This window comes from Pediculus humanus, genomic scaffold (genome assembly GCF_000006295.1).
Source record: "Pediculus humanus corporis 1103172107559 genomic scaffold, whole genome shotgun sequence".
NCBI lineage: Eukaryota > Metazoa > Arthropoda > Insecta > Psocodea > Pediculidae > Pediculus > Pediculus humanus.
The window spans coordinates 380,740-398,190 of NW_002987174.1; the positions used below are offsets into that span (position 1 = coordinate 380,740).

The window sequence follows — 17,451 nt, forward strand, 5'->3', positions numbered from 1 at the left end:
ATTAAAAAAAAAAAAAGGAAAAAAGGGGAGGAAAATCTCACCGTATAAAAATAAAATAATTTCAGCCGAAAGATAATTTCAGTCTCCTTGATAAAAAAAACGAAACGTTTTTCTTTGATTTTACAATGTTGGCCCCGAATCTGAAAAAGAACATTATAAAACAAAAAGAGAAAAAAAAAAATTTAAGTCACGTGGTGTACAAGTAAATATTTTTTTTTTTTTTTAAATAAAAAATTGTTTTTATACCTGAACTATTTTTAGATTCGTTGGCCGGAATCGATGTTCCGTGCTGTTGTCTTTTTATGTACAAATTTAACAATTTTCTTTTGCTAGGACATAATTTATCAAGGTACGGACCGAGTTCTTCCTCGCCGAAAACGGCATGAAGAGCGACTATACAAAAGACTACGCTTTTTCTAACGGACGAGTGCTCGCTGTTGTAAGCCTACGAGAACGAGAATGATAAAGAAAAATTGAGATTTAATCGTTCGATTGATCGATCGATCGATGAATCGATTTATTTACCTCGATCAACGCCGTCATGGTTTGCTTCAAATGCGGCAATATCAATTCCTTATTCCTGTGCTGAACGACTTTTGTTATAGTTTTAACGGCGTACATGTTTGCCGGATGTTCTTTCGTGTGAGCGAATGCGTTCAACATTTTCAATGTCGTATCTACGGGTAATACTGTTGCCATGGCCGAACAGCACGTTTCCGCGTGACGCACAACCTCTTTGTTATCCTTATGCGTGCCTTCGAACAATCTCATGACTTTCATCAAAAGTAATTCCGTGAAATCCGCAAACAAATGAGTCAAAGCTGGTTTTTTAAACATTTCCGTTATCGTTCTCAGGACTTGAGTTATGACGGTCACGTCGGAAATGACTTTATTTGTTTGTGACGCGTCTATTAACGGTAATAACTGTACTAAGATTTTAAATAACTTCCTGGAAAATTTAAAAAATTTAAATAAATTTTTTTGTATTTTTTCTTTATTTATAATAAATTTCCATTTCCGGTTTTTCACGGTACCTAAAATTTTGAGTGAGCGTCAGAGTGCTTCCCTGTCTGACGAGTCTGAATAAAAGAACTAAGGCTTCTTTTTGTTGACTCGTCAACGGATCGCTATTGACCGAGCCTAAAGTTTGAAGAACGTTTTTCCAAGCCTCAGCTTCTTCTTCGGGATTTCCCTCTTGAAAACCATCCGCATCGTCCAACGAATCACCCGCCAATGTTTTTTCCATTCCGTTGTATTCTTTTATGCGTTGAGTTGGGGATGACAACGACGAGGAGTGACCCTGTTTTCATAATAATAATAGTAATAATAATAATAATACGATCAATATTTAAAAGGGGGGAAATTTAACAACAACAAAAAAAATAATTTAACGTACCGAGTTGCTTCCTTGTATTGTTATAGCCTCGAATCTTTCTTCCAAAGCCTCCATTTTATCACCCGGACCCGCAGACATTTGACTGATACCAGAATCTTGAGATGTCGTATCCCGATCCCGTTCGACCAATTTTGATTCAAAGCTATAATTTTGTATTTCCGCCGTGGTGCGCCTTAACGACCTGAAAAAAAAAAAAAAAAAAATTTTTTTTTTTTCGTTACGTTCCGACGGAAGAAACAATTTTATATATATATATATATATATATATATATAAATAAAAATTATTTTCTTACTTGTAAATTTCATCGGAATCAATGGAATCGGGTTCGTAATGATTATTTTTTAAGCTAAGCAATGAAGGCCTTGATGGGCTCAAAGGCATCGGCGCGGGGCTTGAGGGGGCGGATCCGCTTCCGCCTCCTCCTCCACCTCCTCCCCCACCACCTCCCACGCCGCCACTAGAATAACGTAAATGACTTTGGACTAGATTTGCCGCAAGCTCTTGATATTCTTTATTAAATTCCGCCAATTTCATCGTTATCAGGGATGGATTTAAATTGAACAAAGCAACGATGGCTTCTTGTGCGGCTCTTTTAACTTCTCCGCTTCCTTTCGCATCCGAGCCTTTTGTCCAATTAATCATTTTCGCAAGAGCCGCTGCTGTCGGATCTTTTCCGCCGCAACCTGAAAAAAAAAAACGAACATTTATATTTATGACAATTAAAACAAATTACGAGAGACAGAGAGAGAGAGAGAGAGAGACGAACTGCCTGGATTAAAATCGGACGATTCCATTTCCGATGCAAGTCTCGTCAAATAATTTAAAGCGGCCACTTTGACTTTGGTGTTGTGCGTCTGTGTCGGATCGATTATGAAACGCAACATTTCGTTCATTTGCAATTCCGTAGAAAAATTTTCCCTGATAAAAAACAAGAAAATAATAATAATAATAATAATAATAAATCTTTATTTTTTTAAATGAAACTCCACGAAGAAGAAGAAGAAGAAGAAAAAGGTACGAGGAAAATTCACCTCACTAAAGACAATGTGTACAAAATTCTTCTTCCTATCGACGTCAACACGTCGCTCCCCAATTTATTCAATAATTTCGTTAACAATATATACAACCAATCATTTAAATCCGCTTGATGTTTAATTATTATTTCGTTAAGAGTGTCTAAAAAGAGCGTGAACGCCTAAAAAACAAAACAAACCATTGATTCGCATTTGACAAAGTTTTTTTTTCCATAAAATTTCAATCAAAAATCAACAAAAAAAAAAAAAAAAACTAAAACTAAAAAAAAAAAACTAAAAAACAACACCTTTGTTTGAGAATCCATAAACATTTTAGTAAATATTTCGGTAACTATTTTAAGTTCTAACGGAGTTAATAAATTACCATTTCGTAGATACTGATGCAATCCGACGAGACCCTCTTTTCTTTCGCTCCAAGATGTCCTCGAAAAACTCGCTATTATTTCAGATATATCCTGCGCAAATAAAAATTAAATTAAAATTAAATTTAAATTAAATTAATAATTAATAATTAATAATTAATAAAAAAAACAATTTAAAGAGGTGTAACTAACTAATTTATCTACGTAATCTCTATCGATACTACGAACTACAATTACAATTACAATAATAATAATAATAATAAATATTAATACTCTTTAATAATTAAACTGAAGGCTACAAGAATAATCATCATCATCATCATCATCATCATCATCTACTTACCCTACATCCTGAATCGTTCCAAAAATCCTTGTATATTCTACTTTGTGATCCGCTCCATGAATAAGACTGTAGCCACAACAAACAAATCAAAGCATGAGTTGCAATAACTAATTCTATACAATATTAAAACAACAACAAACAAACAAACAAACAAGCAAAAAACAAACAAACAGAAAATTTCAAACGAATAAGAAACAAAAAAAAAAAAAAAAAAAAAAAAGGCCGTGCAAAAAAAAAAAAATGTTAGTCTTAAAATTCAAGAAAAAAAAAAAAAATCCACAAGAAACAAATTTTTTTTTTTTTTTTTTTTAATTAATTATCGAACGCAACATAATAAATATTAAATAATAATTTTTAATAATAATAATAATAATAAAAACTTTTTTTTTCACAAAAACATTCACGAAGACAGATTTTTAATAAGTTTAATTTAATTTATATATAAATAATAAAAACGATTAAAACGAAACTAAAATAAAATAAACGAGATTAATAATAATAATAATGATAAGCTATTTAAAAGACAATCCGATAAAAATAACAAAAACGTAAAAAACAAATAAAAATTTCAAAACGTGTCAGCAGCCTATTTATTTATTTTTTCTGATGACACGATATTTTTTTTTTAAAATTATTTATTAGGACATATACTCACATCAGATGGTCTTCTTAGCGAATCAAAGCTTCTTTCCGAGCACACGCTCGACGTTTCCGATTCGTCGGAATGATCATCAAATAATTTACTCGATTTTTTCAAATTTAAAGATCGAACCAAGTCGTTGTGACCGTCGTCAAAATTCTGGAAAACAAAAATAGAAAGAAATAGAAATCGGTCGAATCATTAAAAAAGTAAAAAAAAAAAAAAAAAAATGGATTAATACCAATGCGTCAGCCAATGCGTTTTCAGCTTCTCTACTCTGTTGTAAAATTTTTTGAGTCATTACGGGTCTTATAGATGATGGCGGTCTATCCAAAGATGAATAATGAGACAATCCTCTACCCGTACTAAAAGATGGAAGGAAGGAAAAAGACAAAATTACTCGTTTTATCATTCGAGAGAGAGAGAGAGAGAGAGAGAGAGAAAAAAAATTTAAAAAAAAAAAAAATTTCAAACCGTAATCTTGAGAGTGATCCGAGTCTCGAAGGACTCGTTTCTCTGGATGTTTCCCGTGAATTTGTCGAACTCCTCGGTCCGGGTATTCCCGATATTCCACCCCCGGATAGTTTTCGAGGCCTCGTCGTCGGTGACTGATAAGTGTGGTAACTGAGATGAGAAGATGGTGATGCTGAACGACTTGTAGCTAAAAAATTTAATAATTATTTCTCTTTCCGTTAATAACAAAATAAAAAAAAAAAAAAAAGGCAAAAGACTCACGTTGTGATTGCGAATAACCGGAAACTCTACTTCTAGGCCGGCTGAGCCTTTCCGGTGATGCCATAGCCGATATTTCTGGAGATTTTCTCGATCTCGCTAAGGGAATAAAACAAAACAAAAAAAAAATCATTATTATTAATTAATTTCATTCATTCATTTATTTAAAAATTAAATTTTAAATAATTTTTCAAATTGTGACGTAACAACAAAAAAACAAACGAGCAAACAAAATTAATTAACTTACGGGAACTGTAACCGTGTTCGTCGCCTTTTGAACACGATACAAAAGCAGCCGACGGAAGAAAAAAAAAACAAGGAAACGGTTTTCAATAATAATAATAATAATAATAATAATAATTTATTGAACACTCCAAGAATCAATGAAAGAAAGAAAAAAAAATGTAAAAAACTTACGTAAAGAAGCACCGGATCCGGCTTTAAGACGATTCATGGCCGCATATTGAGCTCTCGCATTTGCCCTTTGGGCGGCTTGCAAATCGATGGCACTGTTGGACCGATTTCCCGGCGACATTATTTTCTTTTCACCTGAATATAGGAAATCATAGGTACCCGTTTACTATTCGTTCGAATCAATCTCGCTTTCCACATACATAATAACATTAAATTTCCATCATACAAATACATCTAATTGTGTTTTATATTTCGTTTAACAAAAAAAAAAAAATCAAAATAATAATAATAAGAAGAAGAAGAAAAAGAAAAAAAAAAAAGCAGTAATCACCTCTTTTTTCCTAACAACAACAACAACGACAACAACAACAATAACAACAGGAGCGACAGCAGCAGCAGAAACGGACAACAACAATCACAATCGCAATCAATTCTTCCGGGCTCATTTTTCATTTCGCACTGGTTTTAAAAGTTGCATTCTTTTAACTTAATTTACCGTAAATTAATTTATTCTAGGGGAAAGGTTAAAGGTCAGCGAATAATAAGGGTTGTAAAATTATTTACATTTACCTCTACAGCTATTACACTACTTAATAAACGAAAAACAAAAAGAAAAAAAAATTTTTTCCCAACTTTAATTTTATTTAAAGAATGAGTAAACCGATACATAAAAGAATTATTTTATACCTTACAAAAAAAAAAAAAAATAAATAAATAAATAAAAAATAAAATAATGATAATGATAATAATAATAATAATTTTTTCTTTTTTTTTTTTTAACATATTAAAGGGTTGCGGAAATCGTCGAGCAGAAAAATTCCAGCAAAATTTTTTTCCTCCCATTTTTGTTTTTTTTTTGTTTTTTATTTTCGTTTTTGTTTTTTTTTTAAATTTGTAAAAAACTGAAAGAAAGTTTAAAAATAAATAAATAATATAAAAAGAGAAAGAAAAGAAAAAAAAAAGAGAAAAAGAAAAGAAAAGAAAAGAAAGAAAGAACATGTTTTTCGCTTTTATGTTGGTTCATCTCATTCATCATTGAACGATGACCAAAGATTGTCGTAGGGGATTCGTATAATCCTCGGATTCTTCGTAATCGGAATCCTCATCGAATATCCACGATTCGTTTCTGTACAAACAAGTCAACGCTTTCGAATTATTATTATTATTATTATCGTTACGTTCACCGTCGTCGCTGTTGCTGCTGCTGCTGCTGCTGCTGCTACTGCACATTTTTTTAGATTTCAAACAATTTTTCAACGGATCGTCATTTATCAAATTTTTTATTCTTTTTCTCGCGGATCTCAAATTCGTTTTTTTCGGACATTTTTTCAAATGATTTTTTTCCCAATTGATTTTCACTCCGTTGAATGGAGGGATGAAATCTTCCAATAGAAATCCCGACAAATCCGTCATAGTTTCCACGTCTTTCGTGTTACCGTAGTACCATTTTTGATTTTTACCCTTCATCCATTTTATCTTATCTATTCTCCTGAATCCGGTTATCTTGGGAGTCAATTTACTGAGGGATCCTCGACTCAGAGTCACGTTGAATGTTTTTTCCGTTTTTTTAAGAGCGGGAGGATTTATTTCGATTCCCGTCGCGTGCATACCGACGTGGGAATCCCCGAAACAACCCCCTTTCAAATCGTTTTTCATTTCGATCGGGTAAAAATCCGCCAATGTTTGATCCGAATTTTTTTTCTCGAATCTCGAAAGCGACGGAGATGATTTTCGTAGTCCGAGATTAATTAAATTCGAATATTTGACACTTGTTCGAACGGTTTTTTTTTTCCGAACGACGGACGGAATCTCTTTTGACGTTCCGCATCTGAGCGACAACCCCGAATAAACTCCTCTCATCAATTTTTGGGGATTTCTTTTTTTTAAAAAACTTTTCTCCCGGACGAGTTTTTTCTTTTTATTTTTAATTCCGCGACAAATTTTCGACATGCTCGGAAGACGAGATTTACTTTTCGAGGGAAAAATGTCGACACTTTTAACTTTTTCCAATAAATCTGCGAATATTACATTTACTGTTTTAAAGTTTTGACTCGATGGAAAATACTACTACTACTACTACCGTTAGGGGATCAACAGAGAGAGAGAGAGGGGGGGGGGAAATCCTACGTAATGATTTTAAATTTAATATACCTTTTTTGTTTTTCTTTGGGATACGAGAACATTTTGTAAAAACATCTTCAACGATTGAAAATAAAGTATTCGCAGAGTCTCTTCTTTCGAGAGACAAATTTTTCTCTGAAAATGAATTTCATGATTTATGATTCATTTTTTTTCCAATAATAATAATAATAATAATATTAATATTAATTTTACGTTATCATAATTTAAATGTTCGAATGAATGCATCCCTATCGCTATAAATAATGAAAAAAAAAAAAAAAAAAAACTTCCGTGATATGGCGCGTAATTATTATTATTATAACACAAGTGCGTGTGTGATTTAATTAACAAAAAGAACCTGAACTTTAAAAAGCACGTTTAATCAAATATTTATACGAGATGTCAACGCGATCGTGATGAAAAAAAAAAAAACCGCCATTTTAATTCATACGATGTGAACTCGAAAGTGTTGTTGCCCCCTCGAATAAAAGTATTCGAAAATAAAAAAAAAAAAAGCTGAATATTCAAATTGCGACGTTTTCTTACAACGACCGAATAAACACGAAAGAAAAGAGGTGAGAAGGGGGGCGGGCTGCGGGGAGGGGGGCGGAGGTGAAATACCTGAAATACGAATCAACGAATACGCTCGTTAGCGTAAAAGTTTAAGTTTTTTGGCATTTGTTTCCCATTTGGGCACGCTTCGGTAACCGAAAACAACTCTGTTATAACCTCGTTTAAATTCAAAACGATTCGTTAATATACTTTTTCAAAATTTAACAAGACACGCAGAGAGAGAGAGAGAGAGAGGGGGGGGGAAGGGATCAAGAGAGTAATTACGAAAAAAGAGTTGACGACTGCTCCTTAACGAAGAAAAAAAAATAAACAAAACAAAAAAGGAAAAAAAAACGAACAAATAAAATGAAAAAAAAATGGGGAGGGGAAAACGGGTGGGGGGAGAGTAGTAGCTCCTACGTAGCCACACACTACCTGATTCCTGAGTTTTAACAGGAATGCCAGATCTACGAGTTCTGGGAAGAGACGGAGTTCTATGAAGTTGTTGATGATGATGATGATGTTGTTGTTGGTGGTGGTGGTGGTGATGAGGAGCCGAATGATTTCCGTGATGAAGATTTTCGTTACTTCCTTCCGGTTTAGCAAATAGTATCAATTGAAAAGAAAATTTTTTTTTTTTTATATATAAAACGGAACCAATCAATCAATCAATCAATCAACCAATCAACCAGCCAAATAAAATAATTATTTGTCCTGGGAAATTTTTCTTTTACGAATGCAGAGTTAAGAAAAAGTCAAATGTTCACAAAAAAAACAAATTAAATCTGAAGACGAGGTCACACTTTGACCTTGACCTTGAGGCGGGTATTTTTTTTTTTTTTTTGACAAAAATGAAAATCACTAATTGAATGATTAGTTAGGTTTCAATCCAAATAAATTACTCCGTGTGTGCAAATCAAAAAGAAAAAAGTTTTTTGTGCAAATGCTTACCGGCGGACGTGACTGGAACGCGAGACCTTCCAGAAGCGGACGACTGACGAGTTAATGAACCCTGATTAAGACTTTGATTTGAACCTGATAGTGAAGCTTCTCCGTAGAGCATTTTCTTATACGAATAGTCAAGTGTTGCCAATAATGCATCCGCTTGATCGGGAAAATATCCTTTGAAAGCCCAATAAGCTCTAAGAGAGAAAAAAAAAAAATCCAAATAAATTATTTTGTTTTAAATGATCGATTCGCGCTTTTCTTTTGTTTAAATAAATGACGTCATCTTTTTTTTTTTGTGCACACCTTCTCGCAGAGACTCTGGCTTCCTTGTCAGCATCCGACACACCACGTCTGACCGCTTCTTGCAATAGAGGCACACGTTTATCTAATATTGATAAAGGCCAAGTGTGAAGTAATTGATCTAATACGTCGCACATGGCTTTCCGAATTTCCTTCGACCTCGACGTTAGATTATTATTGATTATGGGTAATAATCTTTGATTGTGTACGTTTTGTATGATAAAACGAATGCAAGTGCAAGCGGACGAAGCGATCACCTTAAAAAAAAAAAAAAAAGGAAAACAATCAGAATTTCACGGATAAAAAATAATAATAATAATGAAAATGAAAATGAAAGTTGACCGTACCTTGGCACTACTCTGTATCAAATTAATCAAATTTTGAAAAACGACTTCTGCGAAACGTCCAAATTTAATGCCTAGATTTTGAGCCAAATACGCGATGGTGACACAAGTTTCTCGTACGACGTGAGATCTGCAATTCAAATCGTAAAAGAAAACAAAAAAGCAGAAGACATTAAACAACGATAATAATAATAATAATAATAATTTTAGTAAATTAATTAATTTTCCGAGCGCAAAGCTTAAGGTTAAGTGAAGCATTCAAACGATTACCGAATACTATTATTATCATTATTATTATCATTATTTTTAATTTTAAATTTAATTTTATAAAATTAAATTCGTACCTTAACGAACAATTAAATTAAAATTTTGTTAATTATCACGTTTTAAACGTACCTTAAATCTTTCAATGATTCTATGAAGGGCAATTCCCATTTTTTAATAAATTCGTTGAATTCTTCGTAACTTGCGGCTCCGGCGATAAGCAAAGAACGTATGCGTTTGAACTATAGCAAAAAAAAAAAAGATTATTATAGTCTTTCATCGGTAAACGATGTGATTTCTTTTTATTGTATTGATTAAAACTCTTACAGCATCCACACGTTTATCCCAATCAGTTTCGACGTTTCCGATTGTCGTCGCGATTGTATTAACCATTTCTTTTAATTCGTGTGTTGAAAATATTTGAACGGTAGGCACATCTTCGAATGCGTTTAGAAAAAAATCTTCATCTACGGCACCAGCTAGAGGGGGGAGGGGGAGAAAACAAAAATTATTTTCATTTTGCAATATAGAGGGAGGGGAGGAACAAGTAGCAGCATTCGAATACTCACGAACTAATGAAGTCGAACCTCCTAATGGAGTTGAAGGAGGTTTTCTCGATTGTAATGTTTTCACAACCTTTCTTTCGACCGGTTTATCAATTTCGTCTTCGTAGCGACCTAAAATCAAAAAAAAAAAAAAAAAAAAAAATTAATTCCCTGATATTTAAAAATCCATTTAAAAAAACAAAAAACGCAGGAGGTTTTAAACAAAAGGGACGAATCGAATTAATCTTTTCCTCTTAGACAAAAAATATTTTATGACCTAAAACAAACAAAAAACAAAAGCCTTTTTATTATTCCCTTTTTTTTTTTTTTTATTGTTTCGGGCATATTTTTGGAACGACTATTATTGTTTGAAAATTCCAATTTTTCCCGTCGTTTCCCTTTTTTTTTATTTATTTGTTTTTACTCTAACTTTCTCCCTCCTCCCCCAGGTTAATTCGACCAGATTTCAAACTTTAATAAACACATTTTGGATTTGAACCCCCGAAATCCTTTCATGTGAAAACACATTTTCTTCATTCGATAGGATTTTCCTAACCGCGTCTCCCCCCCCCAAAAAAAAAATTAATCAAATAAATAAATAAATAAAATATCGAAGACAAAAAATTTCATTTATTCTTTCCGGCTTGTTAACTTTTGTTCGAGGTTACAGAATAATTATCACGTGTAAAAGATGGTTCTTTGCATAAAGGTAAAGTTGTTTTTGTATGATTCTCCTTCCTTCTCCAGGTCAGGCGTGGTTCGTTCCAGCGGACAACAACAAAATATCACGTGTTTTTGTTACTTTTTCTTTTTCCTTTTAAATATTATTTGGTCAATAAATAAATAAATAAATAAATTTTTTGTCGGAAATTTGATTGTCGTTTAATCATCCCATGTAACCAAATTTAAATTATAAAAAAATTTTAGTTTTTTTTTTGTCTTCCGTCATTTCCTCCATCTTTGACGTTCGTAAACAAAACAACAACAACAACAAACATACTCACATAAGAAAACAGAAAACAAACGATAAGACAGGAGTGTCAAGGTTTTTTTTATTAACTCTACAATCGACATTAAAATTTTTTTTTTTTGTTCTGGCAAAACATTTAACGTTCACGTGTTGCGACACGTTGTTTAAACCGCCACCACCACCACCGATGAAAATATTATGAAATTTCGTAATATTTATAAAAAATAATATTTCTATAGGAAAAATGATATTTTTTTTTTTTTTTTTTTTTATACCTGAAATTAACTCGAATTAAAACTAAATAAATTTTAATACGAATTAACACGCGTGATCATTAAATGTAATGACGATACGTTTTTTTTTTTTAAATTTAAAAGTAAATAAATTATGTTTACAAAAAAAAAAAAAAAACCTAAATTTGCAATTTTTTGCTACAAAAAAAAAAAAAAAAAAAAGAACCAAAGCGTTACCAATTTCGGGCCAACTATTGGGTTATGGACCTCGTTCTCGAGGAATTCGGTCTTGCTGATTTGTAGTATGCTCGCAGTTGATTCGGATATTTAATATAATAAGTAGACAATTTCTACCTGATGTATTATATTAACCAGAAATACCACTAGTTACACTACTTTATCAGTAAAAACACTAAGTACAATATAAGTGGAAGTAGAATATGATGCTCTTGAATCCAACCCAAGATGCACTGACTGTCCCCAACGCTATGCGATAGACACAACCAGGCAGACTCTGACTGACGGACGGATGTCGAAAGACCAAGACGTGGTGCCGAAGCCCACTATTTATATGAAGACCAAAACAATCGATGCATCTGTTACACTTGAAGTGACCAATAAATCTATCACCTCCTTCTTAAGGGATGAATATGGTCTTTGTTCGCTATTCCAGTTTAATGGAAAGAACGTGTTCCAGAATGTTGAGTAAACAAATAATGTCCGCGTTAATTATGTCACGCTTATAAATAATAAACAAATACTCTCATTAAAACTTCTCAAGCGGATAGATTTGATTTGGAATAAACAAATAAATAAATATCCATAATAAATAAATAATATAAATTTTAAAACAGATGCCCTCGTTGTTGGCCAGATTTCGTTGGGATCACAACAATTGCTAAATTCAAATCCCTTAACATAATAATAATAATAATAATAATAAAAAAATTGGACAAAAGTTTGAGGTCGCGTTGTTGTTAATGACATTTCTATAATTTTATGGAAAGTCGCAAAAAGAATTTAAATAAGAAAGAAAAGAAAAACAAGGTACGACCGTTTTACTGACCGATTATTATTAGACGGCGGTGGAAAACTCACATGTTTCCATACATTTTTCCCTTTGAAAAGAAAAAGGCGTAAAAGGAATACGCACGTCATTCATTCATTCATTCATTCATTCATTCATTTCTTCCTTTTTTAGATTTCTCTGTTCTTTTTTTCTTTTGCTACAGTTAAACCAAAAAAAAAAAAACATTCGACGAGCGATTCTTTTTGTCTTTTCTAACACCTGAAACGTTTTATTTGTCGATTTTGTCGTCGCCGTCGCCATCGTCGTCGTCGTCAAGTATCAAGCCACTCATTAACTCAAATCGAATAAATTAAACAAACAATAATAATAATAATAATAATAATAATAATTACGTCACGATAACAAAATGACTGAGTACAATTCTAATTTCGTACAGAGAACAACAACAACAACAAAAACTTATTAAATTACGACGAAAACAAATCGACAAAATGTTTTTTTCATTATTATTATTATTACTATTATTATTATTATTATTATTATTATTATTATTATTATTATTATTATTATTATTATTATTATTATTATTATTACCATTATTATTATTATTATTTATTTTTAATAAACGCGTCACAAAACGAGAGAAATATAAAATTTTCGAAAAACGCTAAAGTAAAGTTTTTTTTTTTTTTTTTTTGTATAATAATAATGATGATAAGAATCGTAATTTTTTTTTTTTATAAAAAAGTAGAAAATTCATTTTTTTCCCTAAGGGAGGAGAAAGGGGGAGGGGGGGGAGGGGGTAAAAGAAAAACAAGACATGTTGTATGTGCAAAAAAAAAGAGAGAGAGAGAGAAAATTTTTATGATAAATGAATGATAATTTAAATTATGAAACAACAACAACAATAACAACAATAACAAATGATTACAACAACATTAATAAAAATTTTTAAATAAATAAATAAATAATTAAAATAATAATAAAAATTGTTTCTTTGCAATGTGAAAATTTCTTAAACCTTAAAAAAAGCGCGACCTTGAGGAAAATGCATTTTTTAAATTTTCTTTTTTTTCGCTTATTTTCACGCAAAAAAAAGAAAAAAGAAAAAAAATGCGTGAGAGGTCACAGAGAGAGAGAAAATACACATTGTTGTTATAATTGACAATAAAATTTAAAAGATTTTCCTTTTGTGATTCGACGATGAAAACTTTCAACTTACACCTGCGTCTCGGAAAAATCGTAAAAAGAAAATGTTTGGGAGGAGCGGGGCGGGGGGTGGGAGTGGGAAAAGAAAAACCTTTTAACGACCGTGAATTTTTTTTTCCGATTAAATCTTTCTTCGGCTTTGTTTTTTTAAATAAAAAAAATTTTTTTTCATTTTTTGTGCGTTTTACGCTTTACGGAAATAATAAAAGTAATAATAATGATGATGATAATAATAATAATAATAATTATCGATAATTACCGATGAGTATTTTCCTATTGTTAAATTTTTTTTTTTTTTTTTCCTCCGTTCATTACACGCACACACACCTTGACTAATTGCCATCGTTTAACATAAAAAAATTTTCTTTTCAAATCTCATCAAAGAGATCGACAAGACAAAAAAGAAAAAAGAAAAAGGAAAAAAAAGCACAAAATACGATTTTAACTTCTGGAAATATGGAATTTGACAGAGCTTGCGGGGGGGTAGGGTGGTGTGATGGGGAGGCCTTTCATTGGGTCTGCAGGTACATAAATCATTTTTCCCGGTTGCTTGCCTCCGTCGGGGAAACATAAAAATGTGGAGAGAGAGAGAGAGAAAGAGAGAGAAAAGAAAAAGAAATAAAAAATTCCGAAGGGTGAAAAAAAAAATGAAAGGGAAAGAAAGAAAAGGAAAAACGGCGCGAAATAACAATAATAATAATAATAATAAAAGAAAATTTTCAACGCCAATTCAATTTTACCTCTGATTTTCCAGGAGGAAACGTGGATTTCGCATTCGCATCCTTTGGCTCGTCCTCCGGGATGTTTTATTATGTTATCAAATTGCAATATCCATTTATTTTCGACTCCCCACAAATTTTCATCGGGTTCGGGGGGACATTTGACGGGCGTACGTTTCCAAGAATAAGGTATGTACGAACTTTTGTTATTTTTACCATCGTCACCGTATTCCACAGCCGCCATTATTATTATTACTATTATTATTATTTTTCTTTTATCCGATATCACGTGATTAATAATTTTCCCAAACGCATTTTTTTTTTTTTTTTTTTTGATTACTTTAAAATAATCGTTTTACGAACAATTTGTAACGTATCCGTAAATCAAAATTTAAATTTTTTACCGGAAAACGTTTCGAGGAAATTTAATAAAACGAATTTTACGCGCACACGCACGCACACACGCACACGCAATTTTAAACGAAAATTCGCTTACACAAAAAGTTTATTTTATATTTTTTTTTTACTTTAAAAGGCTCTCGCTAAAAAAAAATCAAAAAAATGTAAAAATTTAAAATTTAACCCGAACGCCGGCCATGTGCGTAAAAAAAAAAATCAATAATAATAATAATAATAATAATATAATATTATTAAAAATTTTTTTTTTACGTGGCACGACCAGTCACAAGTAACAACACTTGGGAGATCCATCCTTGACCCTCCGAAAGAATATAAAAAGTTTCCCAGGGGACGGCGTACAAAATTCGTCAAAATAAATTCTGGCGAGTTAATAAAGATGGAAAATAGACTCCTCTGACGTCATTATGGAGTAGAAAAAAAATGTACACAAAGTGCGTGTATGTCGCAAATAATGAAAAACTAAGAATTACTCCTTTGATAAAAAATCAAAGTTACACGCCGCCATTTTAGAAAAAAACAAAACAATCATCACGGCGTGGAAAAATTATCGAGAAAAAAAAAAAGAAAAAAGGAAAACGTCACCCAACAACGAATTAAACGTCAATTACGATTTTCCTTTAAACCGTATATTGTTGTAATATCACCGAACTTCATACGTATATCGTGTTTCATGCAAACCGATACCTGATTGTCAAAACAAAATCGTGAAAAAAGACGAAGAAAGGGGGATGGGGAGGGGAGGAAGAAATCAATAAGTCAATTAAAATTCACGATACGTAAAGAACGAAATTAAATTTTATTACATAAAAAAAAAAAATAAAATCGCTCAAGGTATTTTTAATATAAAATTTTTTTTTTTTTTTTTGATTAGAAAAATCTTTTTTTATAAATACAAATAGAAATTCGCTTATTCGAAATTAGGGGAATAAAAAACATACGGGAAGGAGATAAAACGAACCCTAAAAACACAAAGGAAAGAATGTGAGAGAGAGAGAGAAAGAGGGAGAGAATGAGAAAGAGAAAGAGGGAGAGAAAAAATTAAACTTCATTTCAAAACGATTGGCAATATGGGGAAAATCCGAATAAGAACACACAAAAATAAAAGTTCTTTCCAGCCACCGCAGCTAATAGTCGGATAAGCCAGTAGGACCAACCAACCCTTACAGTACACAAAATAATAGGGAGAACGCCGTCCGTGCGTGCGTGCGTACGTGCGTGCGTGTGCCGACACGGTTTTTTTTTCTTTTTTAACGGTTCGATCGGAGCAATCTGGTTTTAAAAAATAAAAAAACCATCTGCCTGTTCTTCCGTTAAAAATTTAAATAAAATTCAGACAGTTTGTGCCAGAATCGAGCCACCACGTTTTCCAAAAAAAAAAAAAAACAACAACCGAACCCATCGTGGCATTAATAAACGACGAAGATGGCGGGAAGAAGAAAAAATTTAAAAATTTAATAAAACGACGTAAACGACGCACTAAATATCGGACCTTGCTTAAAGAGAGAGAGAGAGAGAGAAAACCTTTTACGATTATCATTAATAATTCTTTCATCTTTCTTTTTTCTTATCATAAAAATTTGTCCCGAATAACAACAATTTGATAACGGATTCGCGAGTATAACAAGAGCAATAATAATAATAATAATAATAATAATAATAATAATAATAATGATTTACGACGATTATAAATAATTAATAAGTTGTATAACAAAAAAAAAAAAAAGCGAAAAAAAACAACCAAATCAGATAAAAACATAAAGAGAGAGAGAGAGAGAGACTAAAGAATGATAATTTTACTAAACGACATAAATTAAACGATATCATCATCACAAAAATGACAAAAACGGGGGGAAGAGGAAGGGGAAGGGAAATTATTATTATTATTATTATTATTAACGAGACGAAAGTTTTAAATATCCAAAAAGACAAAAAAAAAAAAAAAAAAAAAACGAAAACTATAGTTGCGTTTACCAAAAACAATTAACTTATTAAAAATAATTTCGTAAAAAAAACTCGGAAAAAAAAAAAAAATTTAAATTTTTGACCGGTCAAAAAAAAATTTCACTTCTGACGACGTGCCCCGGCATTTGAACGTGCCCCTTCCCCCCACCCTTCTCTATTTCCCCCGAACGAACGAACGGTAAAAAGGAAAAAAATTTTCCGAACGAAAAAAATTTCAACGTAATGAAAAATATTTTTTTAAAAAAAACTTTTATACGCGGTGTATTACGAGCGACTAACGTATCATCATCTATCGTAGCGTACGTTCGTTCGTCTCAAGTATATTAGAGAACGTGAAGAAAATAACGAAACCTATCATCTCCAAAATCGTACGAAAAGTCGGAAAATGTAATGCTTTTGACCAAAGCAAAACATTTTTATTAAATGCGCAAATAATTTTTTTTCTTTTTTTGCGGTCCTGCACGACCGCACGCGTGCTCAACCTGTATCTTATGGATAAAAAAAGTTGTTTTTACGTTTTTTTTTTTTTTTCCCAATTCTCAGCGTTCGTTCCGACATATTATTTGCGTAAAAAAAATTATGTTCATTGTAAAAACCTTCACATCTAAACCCTATCGCCGACCTCGTGACCCCCCACATTTCATATCCTACATCCTATCCTTTCTTTTACCTTCTTTTCGATCGAAACATTTTTTTTTCTTTTTCTCTTTTTTTCCACGGTCGATCGTTTCGCTCTAATTTACAAAAAAAAATTCGTTTTATTCCTTTTTACGTCGAAGTAAACGCGGGGAGATGAGTCAAACGAAAATAACAAAGAGAAAAGCAAGACAAAAAAAAAAAAAGGAAAAGGAAATAAAATTAAACGAACAAAGTTTTAATGAATAAACTTGCGAATGGAGGGAAGACGAAAAA

General features: G+C 31.9%; 1 protein-coding gene across 1 annotated transcript in view; it reads right to left on the reverse strand.

Moving 5' to 3' along the window:
• Positions 1–120: 120 nt before the first annotated feature.
• Positions 121–17,451, reverse strand: part of Phum_PHUM208010 (microtubule associated-protein orbit, putative) — a gene marked incomplete at its 3' end in the record, with an annotated part of 36,334 nt that continues 19,003 nt past the window's right edge. The window contains 22 exon segments of the mRNA XM_002425505.1: positions 121–140; positions 247–445; positions 526–949; positions 1,035–1,300; positions 1,397–1,568; positions 1,690–1,825; positions 1,841–2,065; positions 2,164–2,315; positions 2,429–2,592; positions 2,719–2,886; positions 3,137–3,249; positions 3,788–3,935; positions 4,018–4,141; positions 4,251–4,437; positions 4,512–4,603; positions 4,752–4,779; positions 4,926–5,057; positions 8,547–8,737; positions 8,847–9,100; positions 9,191–9,317; positions 9,584–9,693; positions 9,779–10,091. Coding sequence (XP_002425550.1) covers positions 121–140; positions 247–445; positions 526–949; positions 1,035–1,300; positions 1,397–1,568; positions 1,690–1,825; positions 1,841–2,065; positions 2,164–2,315; positions 2,429–2,592; positions 2,719–2,886; positions 3,137–3,249; positions 3,788–3,935; positions 4,018–4,141; positions 4,251–4,437; positions 4,512–4,603; positions 4,752–4,779; positions 4,926–5,057; positions 8,547–8,737; positions 8,847–9,100; positions 9,191–9,317; positions 9,584–9,693; positions 9,779–10,091 — 3,745 coding nt within the window.